This window comes from Asterias amurensis, chromosome 11 (assembly GCF_032118995.1).
Source record: "Asterias amurensis chromosome 11, ASM3211899v1".
Lineage (NCBI taxonomy): Eukaryota > Metazoa > Echinodermata > Asteroidea > Forcipulatida > Asteriidae > Asterias > Asterias amurensis.
The window spans coordinates 18,132,638-18,158,781 of record NC_092658.1 but is presented as its reverse complement, the minus strand read 5'-3'; the positions used below and the strand labels follow the sequence as shown (position 1 = coordinate 18,158,781).

Sequence of the window (26,144 nt, the reverse complement as noted above, 5' to 3'; positions counted from 1 at the left end):
TCTATAAATAGCTTATTACGTACTCGCAATCAGTCTGTTTTGAGATCACTCGTTGGTACCCGCTCATAAACTTTGTAGTGCACCATTCCCAGTGCATTTGAAACGTATTTAGTGTATGCGCACCAGTCTCAAAATCCAAGATGTCGTTTTTTGGGAGCAATCCGTTTGCAACGCCCGTCGGGCAAAGAATAGGTGAGTTTTACTCTAAATAGAAGGTTATTTATGGCGAAAAGTCATTGAGTTGAATCTTTAAGCATTCAAGTACCCACACCTGGAATTTTAACAAAATTTGACATTGTGCGACAATTTCTACTAACAATTTGTAAACAGGATTGAGGTGAATATTTTTGTGAAGGTTAAAAAAAAGTCACATTATTGTTAAACAACTAAGTTTGTGTTCATTTCTATTGTGATGTAAATATTTAATCTGACTCAACATCATTCCGTGAAGGCCACATCGACAAAGACTGAAATTTCACGTCATATCCTCTTTCAACCTAACTTAAAACCTTAATTTTGATGTTGTTATAAATTCCCTTCCCTTCCCTTCCTCCATGGAGGAATAAATTAGAAATAAAATCTAATTTATTCCTCCATGCTTCCTCCATCCATACCATGATCAGACTAAAATAAATTTAGCATTAGTTTACTGATTTACCTGATTTTCATCAGGCTATAATCATGCTGAGAATAAAGTTTCCTGTCGTTGGTTATGCTCAAACATTTATAAAATGATTGATTGTTGGTACTAATCACTAGTGCATTATTATGCCAACATTCAAATGAGTCAAAGAAACATCATCCAACCTCGAAAGTTCAAAACAAAATTACTACCTGCTAGATTGAGATCCATTCTGCTTTAGTCACTAGATGGATCACGTGAGGTGGTTACTATTTGGGATTCTATGGTGCGCACTATGTGGGGAAAATATTAAAATATTTTAAGTGAAAATGACAACAATTTTTTGTTGTTGATTTACTGCATACTGTAATAAACTCCGATAAGCGTAATAAATATTAAGTCTACATTTAAAAGAAAATATCATTGATTGGTTTCTTATCTCCTGAAACTAAACATTACTGGTCTGAAATGGGGGAAAAGGATTTGTTATGAAGTGTGAGTGCATCAAGGAGGGGTGGGGTGTTTTACTTTCATGTCTTATGATATCTCTGGATTTTAATATAGTAGCCATAATTCCTTAGGACAAAAATGTAATTAAATTTGTTAAGTAGTAATGGAATAATATTTTTGATTTATTTTGCAAACATACTAGCTTCTGAATATTCAATAAAATACCAACCAATGAAAGGTGTGAAAACATATGACGTTGCTCCAATGTCGTGCATGCATTTATAAGCACTGTTAATGGCGGACTGTCTCTCGCAACGTAAAACCAAAACTTTAAAAATTTCAACACACCATGAAGTGAAATGGTTATTGTTAAAAAATTGGATAGATGATTTGAAAAAAAAGTATTTAGTTTTTGATTGAGAACAATTTTCCTATTATCCTACTGAAAACACCTGACACCAGGATAGGTAGCCACGTACAACTTTCTTTTTAGTTAGTATTTATATGATATGGATTAAACCAGGAATGGCGCTGAGAGTTAGTCAGCAGTGACTGCTTTTGGCATGTTTGGGGAATTTGTTATTATGCATGATAGGGGGCAGAAGGTGTACCATGCACAAGCACGTCATGCCCCTCCCCCTTATCCTTCGTATTACCGAGTCGTAGAAGTACATGTAGAACTAAACCATCCTGCAGAAGGGGTGTTAACCAGCAGTGCACGTGCGCTATAATCCTATATGCGTGAACAGTGGGTATTTTATTGTAAGTGGCCGGGCTTCCGCGTAAACACCCCTTTAACAAATAGGTGTAGTCCAACTTGTTCGTGGCACGGCAGTTCGGCAAGCGAGTAGGCTGGTGCCCGCGTGTACAGTACCGGTGACCAAAAATTATAAAGTGTTGAACTTATTTTGAGAAGTCCCAAAACGTGCAATGCAGCAGTGAGTGCCGAGCAGAAAATTGCTTTTTTTAAGATGTTTTTTAATTTAACTCAACAAAAAGGTAATACAAGCATCATGAATGTATATTGAGTGTGTGTGATAAGTTTTGGGTGTGTGTAGTACAAAGGAAGTTTTAGTTACGTATTGATGGCGAACGGTCGTAAAACTTTCATCTATCAACGCCGATTTAAAAAACGTATAGCTTTAAGGAGGTCCAAAATATTAGAGTCCTATTATAAGGCTTATGGGGGAGCCTTATAGTTTCTAGAAGTACAGGTGGAGATGATACATGTAAAAGAAATAACCCATACATGTAGTTCTATATACATCTACATGTACTACTCTAGGACTTGGTATATGTACATGTACCCTCCCTTGCCCCTCAGTCTACATACAGACCTCAATTTGCAATAGTTAGTAATGTAGTTCACACTACATTATGTGATTTTTGTGCATCTATGGACAACGCTCCGAAAGAACAAGGACTAAGGAGCAAATTCCTAATGCCAACTTTTTGAAGGCAATTAGAAGTTGAAATGGACAGGTCTCATTGTTGACGATTCTTTGTTTTCTGTTTTTGTTTCTAGAGAAGGCCACCTCGGAGGGCCTGGCCTCCGAGGATTGGGGCCTCAACATGGAGATCTGTGACATCATCAATGAAACCGAGGAAGGGTAAGTAATAATGCAGTATTTTAATCATAGGCCTCAAAATAACCCATCACCCACAGCAATTGTGGATGCCCTGTGCTATTATTGTGGTGCCATGTGCAAGGTTCCTGTACAAATTTACATTTTCCTCATACATGTAGAGGTTCCCCCTAACCAGAGGGAAACTGCTGTGTCCCTTCAAGAGTGAAGTTTAAGGCCTGCAATCATTGTTATTAAATTTATTCTGCCTTTTGCAATGTAATCTTATGAGTGGAAAGCAATGTTTGCAAAATAGACTGTTATTAAAACCTTACATGAAAGTCATTGGACACTATTGGTAATTTCTAAAAATAATTATTAGCATAAAAAGTTACTTTGTAAACTAATGGGGAGATGTTGATAGTATAAAACATATTATAAAACATTGTGGGAAACGGCTCCCTCTGAAGTCCCTCTTTGGCAGTGTCATGGCCGAGCGGTGAAAAGCACCGGATTCAAGCACTGGTGTTTGATCAGCAGGGTGTGGGTTCGGATCCAGGTCGTGACACTTGCTACATAAAATTGGGGAGGTACATGTAGTGCTTTCTGCTCTACCGGCCAGACTTCGAATTGATGATAGCCAAGCCTACATCCGTATGGACTGTAAAGGGATTAACCCTCATGCCTCGAACTTCGTGTTCAAAATGGGCACGGCAATAATTGCCTTGCTTTTTCTAGAGTTTGAAGGGCATCACAGCAATTTTGTAAGTGTAAAAAGGGCACCACGGCAATTTTGTTGAATTTGGGGGGCACCATGGCAAAAACTTAATTTACCAAGACAGGTGAGAAACTACATGCAAGACAAAAGTTGAGGCTAAAACTTTGTGCTTCCTCTCGATGACGAAAATTAATTAGCACTTAAATGCTGTACAAATCATCATCTTCATTTATTTGCTATACGCATGCTTTACGTTACCTAATGATTTTCTGATTCCACGCTGCACTTCGTGATGAAAGTGACACTAACTTCATTTTAAATCACTCTTCGTCGATCGCCCACATCATGGAGGCATCGAGCCGTGCATCAACAAACGCACGTGAGGTACTGTCAAACTTGCTACTAAACACACAGATGGTGCGCCGCCATCTTGTTCATGTGTATGTGTGTTGGCCAACTTCTACTGTACGGGTACCATTGAACGTGCACTTCAACACACACCGTCACGCGTGGACACCGGCGGTTTAATTTTAGGGTTTTTTCAATGCAGTGCAATGCAGTGTGCACTAAGCTGCTACGTAGGTTGCAACGTGGGGACCTGTGAACCGATTTTACTAAAATTAATATCATGATGTTACGGGCACCAACGGTAAGCCAATTTTCTTGTCGATCTTACTTGGGGCCAGGATCTTATGCGTACGTCTTTTATGTGTATAGTGTGACTGTAGTGTTAGCGAAATCAACTCGGGTAGATTTTTTAAATGTTTGACAACAGCGAAAAGATTGTTTTTTCTCGCCTAATTGCGTCTTTCGAAACGAGTCTTTTGACATTTAATATATGCTTGTAAATTTTACAATTTAATAAAAGGCAACCGACGGCAGTTGGATAAAAAGGGCACGGCAATATATTGCCGTGAATTGTTGGTAATTTTGAGGGCATCACGGCAATGGCAATTGTAACCTTGAAGTGGCCTTCAGGCCTTGTGTGTCAGGCAACTTGCATTAAAAAAAAAAAAGTAATGTAGTTTTCGAGAGAATATTTTTGGTCTTTGACGTTTACCAATAGTGTACTGTCCATTGTCTTTTAGTAAAAATGCTACTGAATACAATGTAGTTCAGGTTTTGTACACAAAGACTTTTTTGAAAAACAAGCGTCTTTTATACATTTTATTTGAATTAGTTGTCTCGGACAACCATAATACACAATGACCCTGACAGGACAACATATTAAGATCATACTTGTTAGGGGCCTAAACGTTTGTAATGAAACAGGAAGTGAATACTGAAATTCTGACCAAAAGAACAAAACCATGCTGATGTAACATGTTAAACATGACCATGCAGTTTCAGTGTCTATCATGTCTCTTAACTGGGTTCCCCGGTCTATGTCTGCACCGTTCAGACCTGATGGGCAAGGCATGCAAGGGGCACCAAGGCATTTTCTCTTTGATAAAGTGCACCTCTATGAGGAATTTCTAAATTTCTATTGGAACATTCAAGTAGCACCGAGCCAATATGAAATAACAGTGTTGTTTTCGAATTCAGCTTCTGTTCAATATTTATGGTCATTATTCTACATTAATAAATACCTTGGACGGTTTCAAGTCTCTGATTGGTCAAAACCCAGTCACGTGTAAGAGTGTTAACGGTGGTATAAAGACCGGCTTTGGAAAATAACGAATAAGTGGCCACTAAATCAGCACACATTGTGTAAACCTTGCGCGTTGCACTGTATCGCACGCTTATTTATATCCCTGTAAGTTTCATTGCAACTTCGCGCACTTACGCGTACGCGCGCTGAAAATGTATCAATTTTGAGTGCGCGCGTGTAACATGTGCGCGCGTATAAACTGACGCCGAGCTCATGTGCGCGTTTTAATGCACAAGGAACAGCTATCGTCCAATCATTTGCCTCCTTTGACCCCAGTGAAGGCGCTGAACAGATCATTATTTAAAAGAGTCACTGGTCTCAAAGATCAGTAATGTGATTAACGCACGAAAGAGATGGGAACCATCAAAAGCTCAAATATGGCCCCTGAACATGTCTGGAAGTACCGCCGAGAGAAAAGTCACAAAATTTGGACAATTTTAGCCGTTTAATTCGCTAAAAAAGGTATTTATTAATGTGAATAACAGTGTTCGTACCCGGTCTTCACTGCGTGGTAATGACCTTGGTTGGTGGCTGGCGCTGTTAACGGACCTCGCCTCCGGCTCGGTCCGTTAACAGCGCCAGCCACCAACCCGGTCATTACCACGCAGTGAAGACTGGGTACTCGCACTGTTATTCCCTAATTGTTAGGCGTAAGTCATATACATTTTGTACCTTATCGCAAATACTCGGTGTGCGCATGTTTGGAGTTGAATGAGGTGCATGTTGGTCTACATGTAGCTAGTGATCAAATTAATAGTTAGTGCTTGTGCAATGGGTGGGTGTATTGCGTAAAGGTCTACATGTACGAATGTTGTCCTGTCAGAGAAATTGTGTAAATCATTGAGCAAGACAACATAATTCACATAAAACAAATTCCACAGACAACTGTTTTTCATTGTCCCAGTAATGGCAATAGTGCCTACAAGCATGACAAGCCAACAAAAGATTGGTCTGTATGTACTACACAATGTTCGTCTACAGCCTTTAGCTATGCTTTACAATGGAACTATAAATCACTTAGTGCTACATTCACATGTGTGTTGTACATGACTGATGTAGTTGGCTAGTGTTCTGTCTCTGTTCTGCGATTGTTTGTGCTGAGCAGTAGTAGCCTTGTGAAATTATTTTTGCTGGTTATAATAAAAAGAATTATTGGTTTAAAACAAATTTTTATGCAGGCCCAAAGATGCTGTCAAGGCCATCAAGAAGAGATTGATTGGGAACAAAAACTGGAAAGAAGTCATGTTTTCGCTCACGGTAAGTAATTTGGGGCCTATAGACCCTTATAGGTTGTCACTATTTTATCGCTCACATTGCTGGAGTACTTACGCGCCAGCCAAGCACATGTGATATTAGTGCGAGTGGTTTAGGGCATCAAATTCAAGTTCTGATGGTTGAGTCATTGGAGTGTGTGTTTGAATTGCAGTCTTGAGCAAGATTAATTGCTTCTCTTCACCCAGGGGTACAAATGGGTAGTGTGAGGGTAAAAGATTATAATGTGTATGAGAAAAGGCCTTTAGAGGGCCACAGCAGCCCAGGGTTGTATACTCCCCGGTGAGCTAAGAAACATTAAAGGAATGTTATAGGCCCAATGGTCAGGGCAAGAATGTAAAATGAATAGGCCCTACATAAGAATTGGTTTTATTGTTACGAAATGCAATAGGGCCTAATGGATGGCTTTATGGATGGATGGATGGCTTTACTCATAAATGGTGCATAGTGTGTTACTCACAAGCCTGAGGAAACCTAGGGTGCTTAGGGGTAGAGCCCTACTCTTTACTCCTAAGTGTTTTGGGTTCTTTTACAAACATTGTACCAGAACTTGCGGTTACATATGTCCCATCAGAAGGATAATTCATGGTAAAGAACCACATTAAACGTCTCAATACGCTTTACATTAGTGCTCTGGTCCTTGGGCTTATAACATTCCTCTAATCTTTCTCAGTTCCCTGGGGAGTTAACAATTAAATTAGTAGTTAGCCAGCTGCACTTCACATTATTCAATTAGATTGAAATGTATATGTATGTGACTCGTTTCCTACATAGGTCTTGGAGACATGCGTCAAGAACTGCGGCCACCGTTTCCACATTCCCGTCTGCAAGCAAGAGTTCGTCAAGGAGCTAGTGAAGATCATCCAGCCCAACATGAACCCGCCCACGGTGGTCCAGGAGAAAATCCTAAGCATCATCCAATCATGGGCAGATGCCTTCCGCAGCAAGCCGGACCTCCAGGGCGTGGTCAAGGTGTATGAGGAGCTCAAGCAGAAGGGGATCGAGTTCCCGGCGACAAATCTTGATGAGTTGTCACCTATTGTGACCCCTCAGAGGGTGAGTGGGTCATTGTTTACTCCATCCATCCCAAGGTGTCAAGGGCGAGTGGTTAAGTTCATCAAATTCAAGTTCTGGTGGTTAAGTCATCAGAGTGTTGGTTCGTATCCCTGTCTTGACACTTGTGTCATTGGGCACGATGCTTTGACGTATAGCAACTGTCTCTATAGTCTGAGGAATTCAAGTGGTACATGTACATTGTTACTATAAGCAAGTCATTGTACCAGACATTATTCAAATCTAACTCAGGAATGGCTTATTGAAAAACACAAGACCATCAGACTAGTCTGGTTATTGGCCCGGGACTCAAATCACTAGCCTCGGGCTAGCGGTCCAGTGTATATTTGTAGCCCTTGGAATGCCTTTTGTTCAAAGAACCTCTTGCACCCTGTTTACAGTAGTATTTTCTTATCTATTATCCAGGGAACACCTGAAGTTGACCCTGCAGTCAGACGCCAATCTCCAACTAGACAGGTAAGTCCGTTCATAAGTGTCTAAACAAGCTTTAAAGGGACTGGACAGGTTTGGTAATTGTCAAAGACCACTACTCTTACTTGGTGTATTTCAACATAATGCTTAACATAATAAGCCTGTGAAAATTTAAGCTCCATTGATAATCTTTGTTGCAAGAAAATAATGAAAGAAAAACACCTTTGTTGCACAACTTGTGTGCTTTCAGGTGCATAATGAAGCCTTTTATTATTTGATTGAGAAATTACCTTTTTTTTCATAAGCTACCTTACTTTACAGGGAGTCATTTGTCACAATGTATGAACACTTGTTCATTGCTTAATTACCATGCAAGTTTGTATGCTAACAATTATTTTGAGTAATTACCTATTGTGTCCATTGCCTTCAATACCATGTTTATCTCACAATGAAGACTGGCAATGGCTTCAATAAGGAAATCCAATATTTGTGAGGAAACAGAACAAAAAAGACAGGCATGACATACTGGCAAGATTGTGTTCTGATTATGTTATTGATTGCTTTTGTACAGCCCTCTCAACCGCAGATGCAGCCGCAGATGCAGCCGCAGATGCAACAGCAGCAGATGCAGCCGCAGATGCAACAGCAGCAGATGCCGCAGATGCAGATGCAACCGCAGATGCAGCCCCAGATGCAGGGGATGCACCCACAGATGCAACAGCAGTTTACGACCCCCTTTCCTCAACAGCCACCACTCAACACTGGGCCCATCGCTGCACCAATGAACATGCAGGCTCCCCCTACGGCAGCCCCAGTTGGTCTGACCCCAGAGCAGCTTGCCAAACTCAAACGGGACCTTGAAGTCGTCCTGGGTAATGTCAAGGTCATGTCTGAGATGTTGACTGAGATGGTGCCTGGCAAAGAAGAATCTGGTGACCTGCAGCTTCTCCTGGTAAGCAGACTCCTCAAATTTTTGTTAATATACTTCGCAGAGGCAAATGAGATGATAGACCCTTCCTATGAAATATGTAAAAAGCACATGTCCGTGCGCACTTACACTTTGGTTGGCAAAATGGAGGAACATTAAGCATGTGGATGATGGCGTGACGCCGACATGTGTATGCGTCTGCTTAGTGCACATCTCTATTAATGGCGTTTGCCAACCAATAGGGTCAGTTTTAATTCTTTAGGTATACATTTCTGTCATTGCGGTGCCCTTCTAATAATAAAAGTACCTTGACCTTATAATACTTGAATTGTGTGCGTTTCAACCTTGAGTTGTGGTAAAACTTGTATTAACTGTTTTTTCTCTGTGGTTTTATTTTATAGTGGCATGCATTTTAATGGTTTTCTTTTTAATTGTTCGGCGCCAGGAGCATGTTTCATGGATGGGCCCGATATAAATTGCCATTATTATTTATTATTATTTGTGTCTCAACTTTAACTGAGAATATTTGTTCCTTAGCTTTGAATTGTTTGAACAATTGTGTCTCAACGTTGTGTTATATGAATATTTATGCCGCACCTGGGATTTGGTTTAGCACGTTTCATTCACATGTTTCCTCAGGACGTGAACAAAACTTGCCGAGCTATGCAGGGAAGAGTGGTTGAACTTATTAGCTCCATCAGCAATGAAGAAGTCACAGGTACGTCATAAATTCTCATTCTTGAATTTTCCCTTTGTTATCTTTAAGTGTTTTAAAGGCAACCATTCGATTGGTTTAATCGTATATAAATGTAGTTGTATACAATAAACGTGTGATTATTTAGAAGGTGGTTGTATTTTTCAGATTTTGAATATGTCCATGCAGGTAGAATAATCCCTGTTAGGAATACACAATCTGACTCAGATTTAAATTTGGGGCAGAAAAACTGATACCATTTTACATAACCACATTCCTTTTAAGTGAAATGTTTTTCAAAATGCTTTATACTACCGGAAGCTGCTGCTTCTAACCAATAATGTGTTGACATTAATTTTATGCGAGATTACCAAACAGATACCTTCCCTTAAACTTCCCTTTGAGCTATGGCAGGATTCTTTGTTGTATAAATGGTGGGCAATTGACACTGCTAATTAAGTCAAAGATTTATTGAACAAAAATGTTGGAAATTTTCTCACTCAGGTGAACTTCTGAGGGTCAATGATGATCTGAACAATGTATTTGTTCGCTTTGATCGCTTTGAGCGCTACAGACAGAGCCAGGCAAACCCACAACCCCAGATGGGAGTCACTCAGATGCCGCAACCAACACCAGCACCACAACCTGTAAGCTTGACTTTTTTTATATTTTATCCTGGCTTAAACACTCATACTTCTGAAACAAAGTATTCTTCCTAGTCTTATTTCAATATATTTCTGCTCTTGGAAAAATTAGAAAAAATGTGATTAAATAGCCTGAAATTGAAAAATCTGTTAAAGGGACATGTTGCCTTGGATTAGGCTTTTGTCTATGAAAAGCATTTGAAATCGTTTGGTATGAAATGCATGTGGTTAAAAAGATGTTTTAAAAGTAGAATATAACAATGCACACAAATTTGCATATGAAATTATTCATCTTCCACCTCTAGGACCCCGGTTCGAATCACACTGGGGGCACTATGTGGATTGGGTTTTCAGTCTGGGGATTTCCTCCCACATTTAAGACTAAAGTTTCCTTCCTTGTCTTTGTCCATTCCGTTCTTGGCTGGTACAGTGATTGAGTTCGCTTAATTCTGAGAGTCCTTGGCTTCATAACCAGATGAAATGAAATTAGTTACCTGTTCGTGTTGTCATTTAGCCTCGAGATTGACTCTGCTAGGGGCGAAACGTCAGGCCATTAACTATTTTTTGCATAAATGAAATGAAAGCCATTTTTCAGGAATTGTCACATTTGTCCAATCTCATCCCTGTTTAATGCTGATGGTTTGTTTTTCTCTTTAACAAGAATGCTCCATTATACTGTGAACAATACCCTGCTGTATATCCAGGTATGGTGATGAGATTACAGGCCTGTATGCTTCGTTATTGAAAGGGCAAGGGCACCAAGGCATTTTCTTCTTGGTTAAGGGCACCCATGAGAAAATTTCTACTATAGCAAGGCAATGACCAGGGGGCATCGAGGCAATCGCCTTTGTTGACTCCCTGAAGTACAGGCCTGAGATTAACACCTACATGAGTGTATGATGAGAGTCATAGTTAAAGCACAGACATAAACGTTCCTCAATTATCAATAAAACTTGTAGACGTTTTGTAATTTGCTTTTATCACGCATTGTCAAATTTTATTTTGGTCTTGATGGGTTCTTTGAAACTCCAGACCCGCTCACTGCTTTTTAAAAATGCCCTTTGGTTTGGAGAGTTTTCGTGAGCCCTTGTTCAAAAGCTTGAATGTCAAAGGTCACCTGTAGCCTACGGTAGTGAAGTTTGCTATTATTCATTTCTACACTCGTGGTTCATACTATTGTTTGAACTACACTAACGTTTAAACCACATGCATATATTGTTTGTAAGTTGTCAAATGATCAGCCTCCTTTTGACCCCCTTGGCGAGGGCGTCCTACTAAATTGACTTTATGTATGCGCATAAGGTACATAGATTAGTATGTAAGCTTGGGCGATATCACGATATTATCGAATATGGCGATTTTATTTTGCAAACGATTTCGATATCGGATTGATTTGGTTTTAATCGAAATATCGATATATCGCGATATATCGATTAAATATCGCAATATCACGATGTATTTCCTAGCTGAGACATCTTGCACCCCATAGGTTTGGAGTAAAACCAGAAGAATATGTCATTAGAACACCTCTCTAATGCTATGACTGTCTCTTCTACAATCTTCACATGGAGTTTGATGACTGATGATGTCAAATTTAATTAATCGCGATTATATCGAATACCGCGATATATTGTCGGCGATATATCGTGAATAAAATAAATCGCCCAAGCTTATTAGTATGCATGTAGATTCAATGGGATACGAACAAACTTAAAGTTTAGCCTTGAATTTTGACCTTGACCTTTGACCTTCATGATTGCGCAGGGACTCAATTGGTGCGTTTTATTAGCTTCCCCAAGTGTACCGGGGGTATAATATACATGTACGCGTGGTAGTCACCAGAGACCCTCTGGTGAGCTGGGTTTGTAGTGGCTGAAACCGGGGCAGACAAGAGTATTGCGTAATGGCTAATCGAACAACTCCTGTTAGCTAATCAAACGCACCCTTTATGTACTCGTACCGCACTGGTGCCGTTATCATTTACTCGGTTCACCCTTTTGTATTTGGAATTCATTTCCCCCAGAATGGTGTCAGCAGTGTTCCTCCGCCCTACCCCGCAAACTCCGCCCCTCCACCCCTCTCTGCAGCCCAGCCCACCCTGATTGACTTTGGTGCTGATGAGCCTCCTGTACCCAATGCTTATGCTCAACCTGCCCCAGTCACATCATCTGGGGACATGTCACAGCAATTTTCTAATCTCGGTGAGGGCTGTTTGGTTTTGTTCTTATTTTTTTGAAATTTTGGTTCAATAAGCCATTTGCATGTTAGATTTGAGTATTGTCTGGTACAATGCATGCTTGACTATTGAGACATGCTTGACTATTGAGACAATTGCTGTGTTACATGATTAAGGGCAAGCTTTTGCGTAGACTTTATGTAAGAGATGATGAACACCCATACACAATTCTGAATGGATGTGTCACAGGGTTTGCTCATCTGAAGGTTACTATGCAAAGGCTTGCCCCGAACCATTTGACATAGCAATTGTCATTTGACATTACAACTGTACATGCAGGTATAATACTGTATTGGTAAGGACATGAAGGATAGAACACATCTTGTTTGGTTTTAGTCTGAAAGCTAAGGCCTGGTTCGCACTTCATGCAAATGCAAAACGAATTTTGACATCACAAATTCGCTAGGAATAATTCGCATCAGTTGACTTGTGCTCAACTCCTGCAAATCATTCGCTGCGAAAACAGGGCTGTGACGTCAAAATTTGCTTCGCAATCGCAGGAAGTATGAACCGAGCTTTACTGACTATGAAGTTCATACTAGGAAAGTTTTGCTGTGAAATGTTTTGCTCTGAAATGAAGTCATATTTGAGAAACTATACCTGAAAGGATAAAGTTGTTTACACGCTAAGAATTGTGCATATTTCTGCACTATTTACTCCTGACTCACACACCTGATTAAGCCCAAATTTTCATAGTTTTTGAAGTATATGGTTGATCACATGAAACATGAACACTGTTCGTGACTTGACTAAGCTCTAGCAATCATGCATAAAACCTTTAAATTTTCTTGAAGAATTCTATAAAACTTACTCTTACAGTAGATGGTGTAGACCTTGTGCAAATTTGATTTTAATGTGTGCATCAGTATTGGTGTGCATGATTCTGTTTTGATTTATTTTTTGTCAACTTGTGAAATAATATACTTGTGTAAACATGGTCTTTCATGTAAGCATATTTTGAAGCTTTGTGTGTTGTGGATGAACAGGAAGAAACTATAAACAAATAGTAAACTTGCGGGTACACCCATGTGTAAGGTTTCGTGAAGACGAGCAGAGTATACTGTTTGAATCATTGAGACCAAACCGGCTCTCCTCAGAGCCAACACTCCCTCAAAAGAGATTTACACATGGTTTTACCCACAATTTTACTTATTATTTATAGTTTCTTCCTAAGGTATTTCATGTGTTATGAAATTACCTGAAATCTAATTTGGTTGTGACTTTTTAAATTTCTCCTGCTGCTAACCAGACTTAGCTGGTGGGAATGTGAGTCAGACGTTAAATCAGATCAACTCGACGCCAGCGGTGCCCTCGGATGAGTTTGATATGTTTGCACAGAGTAGACAGACTACCTACACAGACAGCAGGAAAAGGTTAGTACACTAAGTATGTGGGTTAGGGTTCATATTTGGGGTGTATGCTGGAACTTGCTCCCTACCGGAACACTTCATCTGTATAGCAGTTTGAAGGCATTGGACACTATAGGTAATTACTCAAAATAGTTGTTAGCATAAAAACTTACCTTGTGTCCAGAAATGGAGAGCTACTGATAGTATAAAACATTATGAGCTACTGATAGTATAAAACATTATTTAAAGGAACCTTATTTTTGAGAAATTGAGGTATTTTTCCACTCAATCATTTGAATCTGAGAAAGACTTCAGGCCTGAAGCCTTTTATAGGACTCTGAAAGCACACAAATTTGTGCAACAAGGGTGCTTTTTCTTTCACTATTCTCTTGCAACTTACCAATTGAGTCAAAATTTTCACAGATTTGTTATTTTATGCATATGTTGGGATACACCAAGTGAGAGTTCTAGTCTTTGACAATTACCAAAGGTGTCCAGTGCCTTTAAGACCTTTTTCTTCATTAACTGTTCTCGCCCACATCCTTGAGAAACAAATTGTAAATCGGTCATTGTTACTATCTCTTACATGATGATCTACATCCCTACTTCAGTGGCAGTACATATCAAGACATTTTGAATTTGGACCAATCAGGAGTCACGATGGGGAATCTGGTCAACGCAAGAGCCAATCCGTTTTCAGCTGCCCCAGTGGCCCAACCAACTCAGGTGAGTTTCAGCAAATTTCATTCCATTCACAATGTGCCGTGTGAGGGCGTTTTCAAACATATTTGTATCACTTCCAAGGTTATCATTCATTCATACCCAAAACAATTATTAAAGACTGGAAGACATTATCACCACAGACATCCATTATGGACAATAAAACCTTTAAAGGAGCTGTTACAACTTACCTCTAAACCAACGAAGAGACAGAACGCCGATTAAAACTGTCTAGGACAAATTGCGTATACACCCTAAAGTGATAAAGATACTATTTAGAGCGCCCTCACTCGGTAAAAAGTACGGCGCACTTGGTACAGTTTTTGATCTCATCAACGTTGCACATTGCATGTCACACTCAGGAGGATTAAGCAAATTCCAAGTGTTTTAAATTGTTTTGGGCCCAATTTCATATACATTGTAGCCAGTAGGCACAAAAAACTGCCTAGCACGGAAAATCTTGCTAAGCAGAAAAAGGTTTACCAGCCAACATTCCATTAAAGTTAATATTTTTGCGACTGGTGCCCCACTAGTATTTTTTGCTCAGCAAAGAAATTTGTGAATCATTATTTTCTGCTAAACAGCTTTATGAAATTGGGCCCTGATGTGTTCATTTTTTAATCACTCACGTACCAAAATCAAGTCACTTTCAAAGAAGTTGACCTGATATGCAGGCTCCTTATTTTCATTATTCATTTTATAATTGTTTAAATTTTGAGTTATCATTTGCAATATATACATTTACTTGTCACATCCCCACGAAAGGAATATGACTTGATTGTGAATGTTCATTCATTTTTCTGTTGTTTTATTTGGTATCGTTTTTAAAATGACGTTCTCATTCATCATGTCTGATACTTGTTCATGCTCGTATCAGGAGATTGATCCTGATGCATTAACTGAAGAGGTAAGCATGGACTGTCTGTGCTTTGCTGCAAAAACCGCAAACTTATCCCAGGATTGCTGTTTTTTTTTATCCTTTGAAAATCTATTTACTGACAATTGTGGCTGTTTAATCCTGCATTTAGATGCTTTGAAAATATATAAACATGCTGTTTGTACTAAATCAAAGAAGTGTTGGACCGGCTTGAACACATGGTTTTGGTAAAAGGGTGTCCAAATCTGCTGGAAATTTAAAAGCTGTGTGTCCAATTTGTTTACTTATTACAATACATTTACATGTAAATGACAGATAACGCAGGGTGTCCAAATTTAAAACATGGTGTCCAAAAGACACCCAAACACCCCTCTGCCTAACACTGTGCTTAAGCATGCTTTTGGTTTGCTGTCTGGTTTTGAATCCTCTTTACTTCAGTTTACATTTCCCATGAAAACCTTGTTTCTTCTGCAAACTCAGGTCTCTAAAGCCCTGTTCAAACTTCCTGTGAAAGTTTGGTGCGAAGCAAATAGTTTGTGTCACAGTTGGAAAAAATATGTGTACGGATTATTGCATCAACAAAAGTATGAACTTGGCTTAACAGGAGATCCTTGAAATGCTGAGCATGCAGCCAGCCAATGGCTTCTCACCCTGGACCCCCCCCCACCCCCGCCCTTAGCATTATCAAATTCTGACCACCCATCTCCTAAAATTGTAAGTGTCTTTTTTAGCATGCGCGTGTATGGGAAACTGAGTGCTTAACCAGCGCTCAATAACAGATTCAGCCTAGCCTTTTGAAAATACACTGCAGTAACATAACACATTCACTTTGTACTTGTTTCCCCATCAACAATTCACCATAAAAACCTTATTTCAAACTGTGTTGGTGTGTTGCATGTGCTTACATTGGACCAGCATCAATGACTTGTTCATGTTTACTTATTAATTAGTGGTGTTCGGTTTTGGTGTTGTATTTGTGTGCATAGGTAGTTTTTACCTGCTTTGCTGTGTTAGACTAAATACTTTACTTTGATCTTGGTATTAGTGAATGATGAACTGAGTGTACATTGGAGGTGGGGGTTTTACCAATGCCCTGAGTCCTTTCTTTGTTTTTTCCAGGCTGTTAATCAACTTTGCATGTTCAAAGTCAGGTTCAGGTTTATTTTATTAATAATAATCATCATAATAATAATAATAATAATAATATTACAGCATTTTAAAGGCGCTGGTCAAGAACAAGAAGAAAATTTCATTCGCTATCTTTATAGGCTAATCTGAAGTAATGGGTTTTGAGAGACTGTTGGAATCATGAGATGTCATGTGTATCCTTGAGATGTTAAGGCAGAGAGTTCCACAGGCGGGGTGGAATGCTACTAAAGGCGCTCCAGTTCATACTTTTTGTATAACCCTAGTGCAAAGCTAATTTGGCGCCACAGCTCTGTTTTGCTGCGCATGTTTTGCAGCAGTTCAGCACAGTTGAATTGTTCTGAAATGTAAGTCTGTGACCTCACAATTCACTTTTCATCTGAAGGAAGCATGAATTGGGTTTAAGGCAGTTAAATACAAGGGAAAACTTAATATGGGGGAGGTTAGAACCTTGCATGATGGGGGTAGGCATACAAACATAACCAATAGACAAAAGTTTAGTTAACATTTTAGAAGAGTTTTCACAAAACCTGTCAATAGAATAAATAGCAGTACTTGATTACTAAGTAGTTTTCATAATAATAATAATGATAATGGTATAAACATTTATATTGCGCTTTTTACAAATTTGATACAAAGTGCTAAAAAATACAAAAAATGAAAGCATAGTCTGTGTGACTCAAATGCATGGATTATCAAATGCCGTTTGGTGGTAAGTTTGAATATAATTTGGGAAACTGCTTTTTTGTTTACAGGGATTGCCGCCTGGTGTTGATGTGGATGAGATGGAGAAGTGGCTGAATGCAACAGACCTGGTAAGAAATATATTCTAGAAAATTTGATTAATACATATTTGGTGTAGAGTTTGTTCTTAGCTCAGAGAACTGTCTTTTTTTATTCTACTACCGCGGAGTAGATTTATCGGATGTTCAGGCGAATTCTCAGTTCTGAAAAGAACCGTTCTAGGCAGAAGATATAGAAAAATTGGCTGGGACTACTACTTTAGCCTAGATACATGTAGGATCGTAATTAACTGCACTAGCGCGGAGTCAGTTCTTGAATTGGTCTCAACGTTTCGAGTAGCTTGCTCTAGTCATTGTCAGAAGCCTTGAATTAGCTGTTTTGAAACTCCTTAATAATATTAGTGGCTTCTTATATAGCGGTCATATCCATCACTCAGTGAGGCTCCTTGTGCGATAAAATATCAGTTGATTACCAACTATAAATGCAAAAAATGGTTAATTGCCTGACGTTTTGACCCTCGCAGTGTCTTTGGGAAAGACTTTGCTTCAATGTACATGTAGGGTCGAAAAGACAGGCCGTTAACTGTTTTTTTTGGAAGAAATATTTTCAGTCGTGTTTCTTGGGGGGAAATGAAGAAAGGGTACTAGAAAAACAATAGCCGACCTACCAATAAGCCATGTGCATGTTAGATTTGAATATTGTCTGGTACAATGGCATGCTTGATCACAAGTTACCACTTATAATTGAATTTCTCAGACTATCGAGACAATGGTGGCCAAATACAAGCTTAAGTGAGACCTTTTACATTTTTGTTATAACTAGTATGTTTTATTTTTTATTTACAGGATAAAGAAAATGATGGTCTTGCAGCTCAGAATACCAATGCCCAACCTGATGGAGGGATAACAAGTTCAGGTAAATTTGTAATCAAAACGTAAGCTGGAAAAACAGCCCTTTGTGCCAATGTGACAGTATTTCAACGATACTGTCTTCAGATGAAAGTTTGACTTGCGGTTGTCAGTAATATCGCCTAATCTTACTTAGGTCTAATTCTGGGCGACTAGTTAAATTTACTACTCGACTTTGACACTAGGCAATATAATATAATTCAAGATTTTAAAAGGATTTGTCACTGACGTCTGATTGTGTTTCATAAGTAAATTATGTTGATTAGTCATGAGCTACACAATCAGGGACTTTCAGGACGCTAGATGGCAGCAGACTTACCAGGTAAATCAATTGTTCTTGGTAATGTGTGCATCCTCAGAACTAACAAGTTCAGGTAAATTTGTAATGAAAACGAAAGCTTGCAAAAACAGCCCTTTGTGCAGATGTTCAATGTGCTGAACGTGGTAAATCAATTGTTCTTGGTAATGTGCGCATCCTCAGAACTACGTATACACTGGAAATTTTACTGGTAAGTCTGCTGCCACCTAGTGTTTCAACGTCTCCCATTGGTTCACCAACAAACAGTCAGGACGATTGATGATTGAACTTGCAAAGCCGCGCAACACCCCTTTTACAGAATGGTTTAGTCCAACTCGGTTGTGGCTCAGCAGTTCGGCAAGCGAGTAGGCTGGTGCCCGCATGTGCAGCGCTTGGTGACAAAAAAATAAAGAGTTGAGCATATTAAGAAGTCAAAAACCGTGCGATGCGACAGAAAAACAACAGTGAGTACCGAGCAGAAAAATGCATTTTTTTAAGATGTTTTTTAATTTAACTCAACAAAAAGGCAATACAAGCATCATGAATGTACATGTTTAGTGGGTGTGCTGGATAAGTTTTGGTTGTGTAGTACAAAGAAAACTTCAGTTATTGATGGCGAACTGTCTTAAAACTTTCATCTATCAACGCTGATTTAAAAAAACGTGTAGCTTTAAGGAGGCCCAAAATATTAGACCCCTATAAGGCTCAGAGTCATCTAATCTGAAACATATTCAGAGTGTCTGTTAAGGGAAGACTTTGCCATTTAATCTCCCATGACATGTTACGCTGTGCTGAAGAGGGGACAGGGCTTTGACAGCATGTCTAGAGAATGCCTCAAAGTGGACGACAAAATACGATAATCGATTCACTTGATAAGCGGACTGGGACAGCTTGACCATTTAAACAAAAATGTTTACTTTTTTTTCCCAAGAACCAGCCGTCCATACTTTTTACCGGTGTCCCTACACTCTTTTTTTTCCGATATCCACACACTCCAGAAGTTAGGCTTACAAAGCTCTTGAAATATATACTACATTAGCATACAAGTTATTTGGTAATAAGCAATGTAGAGCTGTTGATGGTCTTACACATTGTGAGAAAAGACTCCCTCTGAAGTCACATAGGATTTGATAAAAGAGGTTATTGCTCAGTAAAGTATTTGAATCTGGAAGAAAGACTTCAGCCCTTCAAGCCTAAAGATTTACTTTAAACTGACACTGTTAAATAATCCAATATTATTTGCTTATAAAAACTTCAAAGTCTTAGCATTCATGTAGGTGAGGCATATCCTTTACTGTCCTGGAAACAAAAACACACTTACATGACAACTGTGTGTTCCTCATAGGATGGTGTTCCTACTTGCCTCATGGAACCTAACTCAATCAAGCTTCTTAAGTCGGCCTCAAGTCGCACATTCTCACATTTTGCTCCACACACCTGGAATGCACTCTCCCCCTCAATCAGGAAATCCGACTCTCTTCGAACATTTAAGAAGTGTATCAAACATTCTCTATATCTTATCTAATGTGCTGCGTTCTTGACGTAGTGGCGCTATATAAATGCCCTATATGTATGTATGTATGTGTATGGTTGAGGCATTTCCTTAACTGTCTTAGGAATAAAAAACACATGTTAACTTCTGTTTTCTTCCTATGATGGTTGAGGCATTTCCTTAACCATCTTAGGAATAAAAAAGACATGTTAACTGTATTTTATTCCTAGGATGGGTAAGGAAATACCTCAACCATCCTAGGAGGAAAAATGCAGTTGCTACATTTTTTAAATCCCAGGATGGTTAAGGAAATGCCTCAACCATCATAGGAAGAAAAAAGACATGTTTACTATGTGTTTTTTTCTCCTAGGATGGTTTATGCATTTCCTCAAGCATTCTTTTTTACGAATAATAAAAGATAGGTTAACTGTGTTTTTTCTTTTAAGATGGTTCGGGTATTTCCTTAACCATCATGGTTATTGACTGTGTTTCTCCTCCTAGGATATTTTAGGCTTTTTCTCAACTTTCCTTAGTCTGTTTATTGTTATCTCCCATTGAAGGATAGGTTAGGCAACAATAAGTGTTGCAGAACTGACATTAATTTAAATCCTGGAAAATAAATCAGTTAAATAAGGAGGATTCCTTTGAGAGAAATGTCTGAAAACTACAAGTTTTTATTGAGTCAAGAATAATTGTATTATTTATGTGCCTTTTTAAATTTGACAATTTGAGACAGATCGTGTGTCAGTCTCTTAATGAAAATGTCCCCCTTAAGCTCTCAGGCACATGTGAGCCATCAGCCATGGGAAATTATAGTGGTGCTATCTTGTTGGATTTTTATTTTTGTCACATCGTGTTTTGCAACACATCGTAGGTGCTGCAGTTTTTGAGAAAACAAAAACAGTTTCACTCAAATAATTTATGTCACAGTGAGACAAAAATTATTTTAGCATGTACATGTACAACACATTCACGCAAATCTCCTGAAAACATTGCTCTGTGATTTTCACCTTTTTTCTTGACAACTACTTAACTGAAACTTCCACATAACTTACATGTATCACATACTGTACATCTTTTTTTCCCCTTTTTTTTATCCCGGTAGATAAATAACGATTTACCGAGAAGTTGAATAACGGTAGTCCCGACCCGACTGAGCAATCAATAGTCCTGACTTTGACATGTAGCACTATTTGCCTGCGCTTACTAAGAATGCAGCTAAATAGTTTTTCAGTGCACCATTTGTGATCCTTCAAATGGCAATTGTTTTTAATATTCTTTATCCCCGATGCAAATTTAACATCTATTATATCGTTGCGGTACCCGCTGCCAAAACATAGGATTCGAACTGCCTCTAGCTGCCGGGCAACCTCGGTAGTCTAGTTGGTAAGACACTGCTCTAGAATTGCAAGGGTCGTGGGTTCGAATCCCACCCGAGTAACATGCCTGTGATATTTTTTCACAGGACTCGGGAAAGTACTGAGTATACAGTGCTAACACACATCGGTGTATGGGTAAAAACCAAAATTAATATTCTTTATCCCCGATGCAAATTTAACATCTATTATGGCAATTGTTTTGATGTTTAACATTTAAGTCAACTTTTTATTATTCTTTAATCTGTTGCATTTTATGTTAAACTTTGTTCTTTGAATGTTGTTTTAACCTGATAAATTAACAGATGAATTCAATGGAATAATAATAATAATGATTTGTGCTTGTATTTTACTCAAAGAAAACATTGTTTAAAACTTCTGAGTGGTTTTAACTGAAAAGCAAAAAAAAAATACATTTTTCAATTTTCTGTTCATTCATTCCAATAACTCTAGAGATTTGATGATAACATCCTTTATACTAAAAAAGCTATCTGTGTTTATTTCCTGTATTTGCAGAATTTGACCAATTTCTTGAGACCCGAGCCAAAGCAGCTGATACCCTCCCTCCACCCAATCACAACAACACATCTCGCCAGACGAAAATGGAGGAGACCGATAACACCATGTTTGCCTTATAGGGATCGCTTGAAGTTGGATCCAACTATTCAGAAAGAGGGTAGTGTTTTTTTATTGTTTGGTTTTGAGGGGTGATAGACGTTGGACAAAAATAGAATGTACATAATGAAAATGTGCATTTATGTAAAAGAAATTATGTGTACATATTTAAACAAAATGAATAAGTAATTCTCTGTTTTAAAAGACATCATGCAGTTGTAAAATTGTTTAACAATTATATTTGCCCTGCATGAATGGATAAAACAAAACTAAAGTCTTTGTATTTAGTGTTGTAATATACTAATTAGTTAAAATGATATATGAGGGAAAAACCTAGAAAGAAAAAATTCTAAAATCTGAGCAGGCTTGTAAAAACTGTTTAATTTTTCTAACTTGCAAAAATTATGGACTGCATTTCTTTTCCGTTTAAATCTTGAAAGCCGTGGTCCACCCTGGTTGTTGTGTACACTGTGTAAACATTTTCATTAGGTTGAAGATCTACTGTTAAAATCTTTGAGACATACATGTACTCGGATAGCTTCTAAGATGACAAATTTAGCTAAGCACAGATGAGATGTATTCTGAAGCAGAAATAGGGGTTTCCAGAAGGGGGGAAAATCAGCCCCCAAAAACAAAGTTGTTTGGGTTTGAACAAAGTAAAATTTACTGGAGAGGAACTTGAACCAACAACCTCCAGATTAATGACCCTTGTGGTTTCTTTACTTGATAGTGAACTAGCAGACAATGTCTCATGATTCAAAGCTTAGAATGAATTGGCCGGTTACATTCTTATTTATGTAGAATGTATTGATCATATGAAAAACACATGCCTTAACTGGGGACTTCTCTGAAGTAGGGAATGGTGTTAAAAGTGGAGAAAACTGAAACAGTAGACAAATGAAGCATTACACAAACTTGCAAACAGATCAAAGTTTTTGTGGTGATTTTTTTTTTTAGCAAACTAGACGTTGGTGTTCATAATGCCATAGTTAATAGCAACATTTTAATGTTAGGTAAACTCCTCCTTGAACAACAGGAGGAGACCGATAATAACCATGGCAGTGAGACAGGGTGTAGCGTCTTAATTGTTATTTTTTCAGAAAATGTGTACCAAAATTTGGTCACAGAAATTGTTTTCAAGGTATTTTGTTCCATCAAATCAAAAGTTTTATGTACATTGTTTTTGGGGCCTGCTGGTTCGCCATGGCTGTTTACATGATAAATGCAATTCGAAGTTTGTCATTTTTATTTTCATTTTATTCGCGAGTGATTTACACAGAAATGCTTCTGTTGATTTAAGTCAATTGTAAACGGATTTTACACACAAAATTTGTTTTCTTTATTATTTGCGATGCACAACAAGAGTGTTCTCTTAAAATAAAAGCATTGAAAATATTTGTAATGACAGTTTATTTCAAATATTTATATTTAGAATTCATAATTTCAACACATTGCATGATCTCAAATATATTTTGAAACATTTTATTAGATAGTCCAAAAAGAATGGTTATAAAAATTACATTTATTGTATGTTATATTATAAAATATTATTTTTTATATAATTGTTTGACTTTAGGAACAAGGTATAAATTCTCTTTTTTTCACAACTCAAATTTTCTCAGTTATCTGTGTTTTTTTAATGCTATATTTTTGCAGAGATTAACTATTTTGACAAGTAGTCTTGACAAAGGAAAGAGTGACAGCATTAATTTACTAAATTGACATAAATATATCGTTGACAATTGGAACTTATTCAAAGACCCGGGTCCATTCTTATGGCTCTGATCCATGCTTACCTACCACATAATTATGCATTAACAGCCCTCTCAAAAAACAACAACATGGTATACTATGTAAGTTAAGCACAAAATTCTGCAGTTATAAAGCTGTTTTCCAGTGAGCCAAATAATGTGCTTCCTGTAGCATAAAAATGTAAGCAAAAGTGTATCTCACAAATGATTGTGAATATTTGAAACTGTAGCACGTGTATTATCTGCTTACAGAAACAGCAGGTAAGTTGGCATGCCTTTTGCTTTGCCTAAGGTTAGCAGTGTTAATTAAATTTGGATCATTACCACTTCATAAGCAGAAAATGTCTGCTTACATGCTTTATGGCAAAAGCAGAAAATGTCTACTTACATGCTGTATGATGAAATTTAGCCCTGAAACTGGGCATTTGCTGTGATTATAAATGGTGACTCTTAAGAATTGAACTTGTTCCGATCATATACAAACTTATTAGCTGATCGCTTGTCTCTATAAATGGAATTATAGTTGTGTGTTGGGTCTTGCCGAATCCATGCTTTTCAAATGAAGGTACGCCCCAGCATAGATCTAGGCCTGTGACAGTATAAGCTAATGTTGGGACAGACCAAGTTATAGTTAGGCGAGGCCTAAGTTGGACTGTTATGGCCGAGTCACACTGCAACGAAAACGATTACGAAGCAATGAGAACACATTCTATTGGTTGAACAAGCATGTGCGTATTCTGGGTGGAGCATTTAATTTTAATTCTAACAATTCTTATATACATGTAGCCTATTTCACAATACCTGTATCAATGCGCTTTACATTAGTGCCCTGGTCATAGGGCCAATAACATACCTTTTCAATGTTTCTCAGCTCCCTTGGGAGTATACCTGGGCAACAGTTTATATCGCTCCAAAGGCTTTTTCATTCACAATATCAACCTCTACACTCGCAGGTACCCATTTGTACCACTGGGTGAAGAGAAGCAATTATAGTAAAGTATCTTGCTTAAGGACACAAGTGTCACGACCGGGATTCGAACCCACACCCTGGTGTAGCGATGCTCTTAACCACTCGGCCATGACACTTTACTAATAGAATGCATTATCTTTGCGTCGTGATCGTTATCGTTTTCGCCATCGCTGCAGTGTGTCTCGGCCTTACTTCAACATAACTTTGGTGTAACTTCTTATCCTCATAATATGTCATAGTCACTGTCTGCAAATTGTGTATTCATGTCAAACTGACTTGCTGTGTACGGATCATTGTCCCTCAAGCAACTTGTACAGTTTCATAAGCCGCTTTATCATGAGGAACATTTTCTTTTCAAAACAGTAGCATAAAAAACTGGAAAAAAATACATTACAAAAATTAAGTGTTAAACCATAATGCATTTTGGGCAATTAGAAAGTTTCACGCCTGTTTTATGATAATTGACATGTGAAATAATGATATGAACAATAATCGCATTCCATCATTTTTTCCTAGTTTCACCTAACAAGAAATCTTGCGAAAAACTGTAATGGTTACTTGCAACAACCCAAGTAAATGTAAAGCGGTGAAGATCATCCGTTTGTTCGTACAGGTTAACCTGTATTTAAAATATATCTGTTTATGTCACCATTGCTTATTAATATACTCGAGCCTTGACTATATATTTAAGCAACTACTGTTTTGTATTCATGTTTTTTTTTCTATAAAACCGCAGCTTGTTCCCCATATCCCTTTTCCTTCCTTGACCTGCACCTGATATCCATTGGGAAAATGTATTATTATGAAATGTTAATATTATCTTTCTTTTTGAGGTACGACAGCCATAGTTCTATCTTTCACTTTTTCAGTTACTGGTCAAGTTGCCCTTTACTTTTTCAGTGACTGGCCACCAGGCTGCCTTTCATTTTGAAAAGTATGGCTTCTGAAATTTTAATATTGGGAACTCTGTTACTGGAATGCTCTGGGACTTGGATGATTCTAACTTAATGGAGTGCTGTTAAGACAAAGAGCTAATCTTGTTGATCTTTGACCAAGCCATATTTACTGATTTCTCAAAGCTAACCACTTGAAAGTTGTTTGTCAATTCTCTTTATTCAAGTATGGGTAATACCTTTTGGTTGATTTATATGATGTAGCAATTTTTTAACTAAATAACGAAAATTTAAATGCTTGAGTCATGCTTTAATCAACAAAACCAGTTGTGTAAAATAAATGCAAATACAAGTAATACTAAAAACATGAATCTGGAGTTGTATACTTAGTCATTTGTCTTTGGTCAATGCATTGAATAAGTTTTGTATTACTTTTTGTCGTGTTACAGTCTGATTACATTTTGTACAATTTATATATCTCATAAATTGGAGATTGGAGGGACACCCGCCACCCGTGCAGCCGTGTAGTAGACCAGGGGAGAAAGGACCTACAGGTTTATTTCTCTTTTGTTTGAAGGCTCCTAAGTGATTTCGCAACCTAAACAAACTTTTGGCTACCATCATTTTAAAACAAAAACTTAATTGGCCCTTTCTTTTGCTAAACTCCGCCCACCCTTCTTTTTTATGGGGGGGGGGCATGCAGCTAGAGAGGAGGAGCGTCAGGTTAAAAAAAGGAGCTC

General features: G+C 38.1%; 1 protein-coding gene across 2 annotated transcripts; it reads left to right on the top strand.

Annotated features, from left to right (window-relative positions):
• The first annotated feature begins 132 nt into the window (after nucleotides 1–132).
• On the top strand, nucleotides 133–25,775 carry LOC139943887 (TOM1-like protein 2). 2 transcript variants are annotated; one of them, XM_071940766.1, is made up of 15 exons: nucleotides 133–192; nucleotides 2,598–2,682; nucleotides 6,185–6,263; nucleotides 7,053–7,334; nucleotides 7,758–7,808; nucleotides 8,335–8,715; nucleotides 9,331–9,409; nucleotides 9,890–10,032; nucleotides 12,053–12,230; nucleotides 13,515–13,638; nucleotides 14,226–14,340; nucleotides 15,212–15,241; nucleotides 17,113–17,172; nucleotides 17,947–18,016; nucleotides 21,692–25,775. In XM_071940766.1, the coding sequence occupies exons 1-15, from the start codon at nucleotides 141–143 to the stop codon at nucleotides 21,811–21,813; spliced, it is 1,851 nt and encodes a 616-aa protein (XP_071796867.1). In that variant the 5' UTR covers nucleotides 133–140; the 3' UTR covers nucleotides 21,814–25,775. The 2 variants fall into 2 exon arrangements, with proteins under 2 accessions (XP_071796867.1, XP_071796868.1); XM_071940767.1 differs by lacking the exon at nucleotides 15,212–15,241.
• The last annotated feature ends 369 nt before the right edge of the window (nucleotides 25,776–26,144 follow it).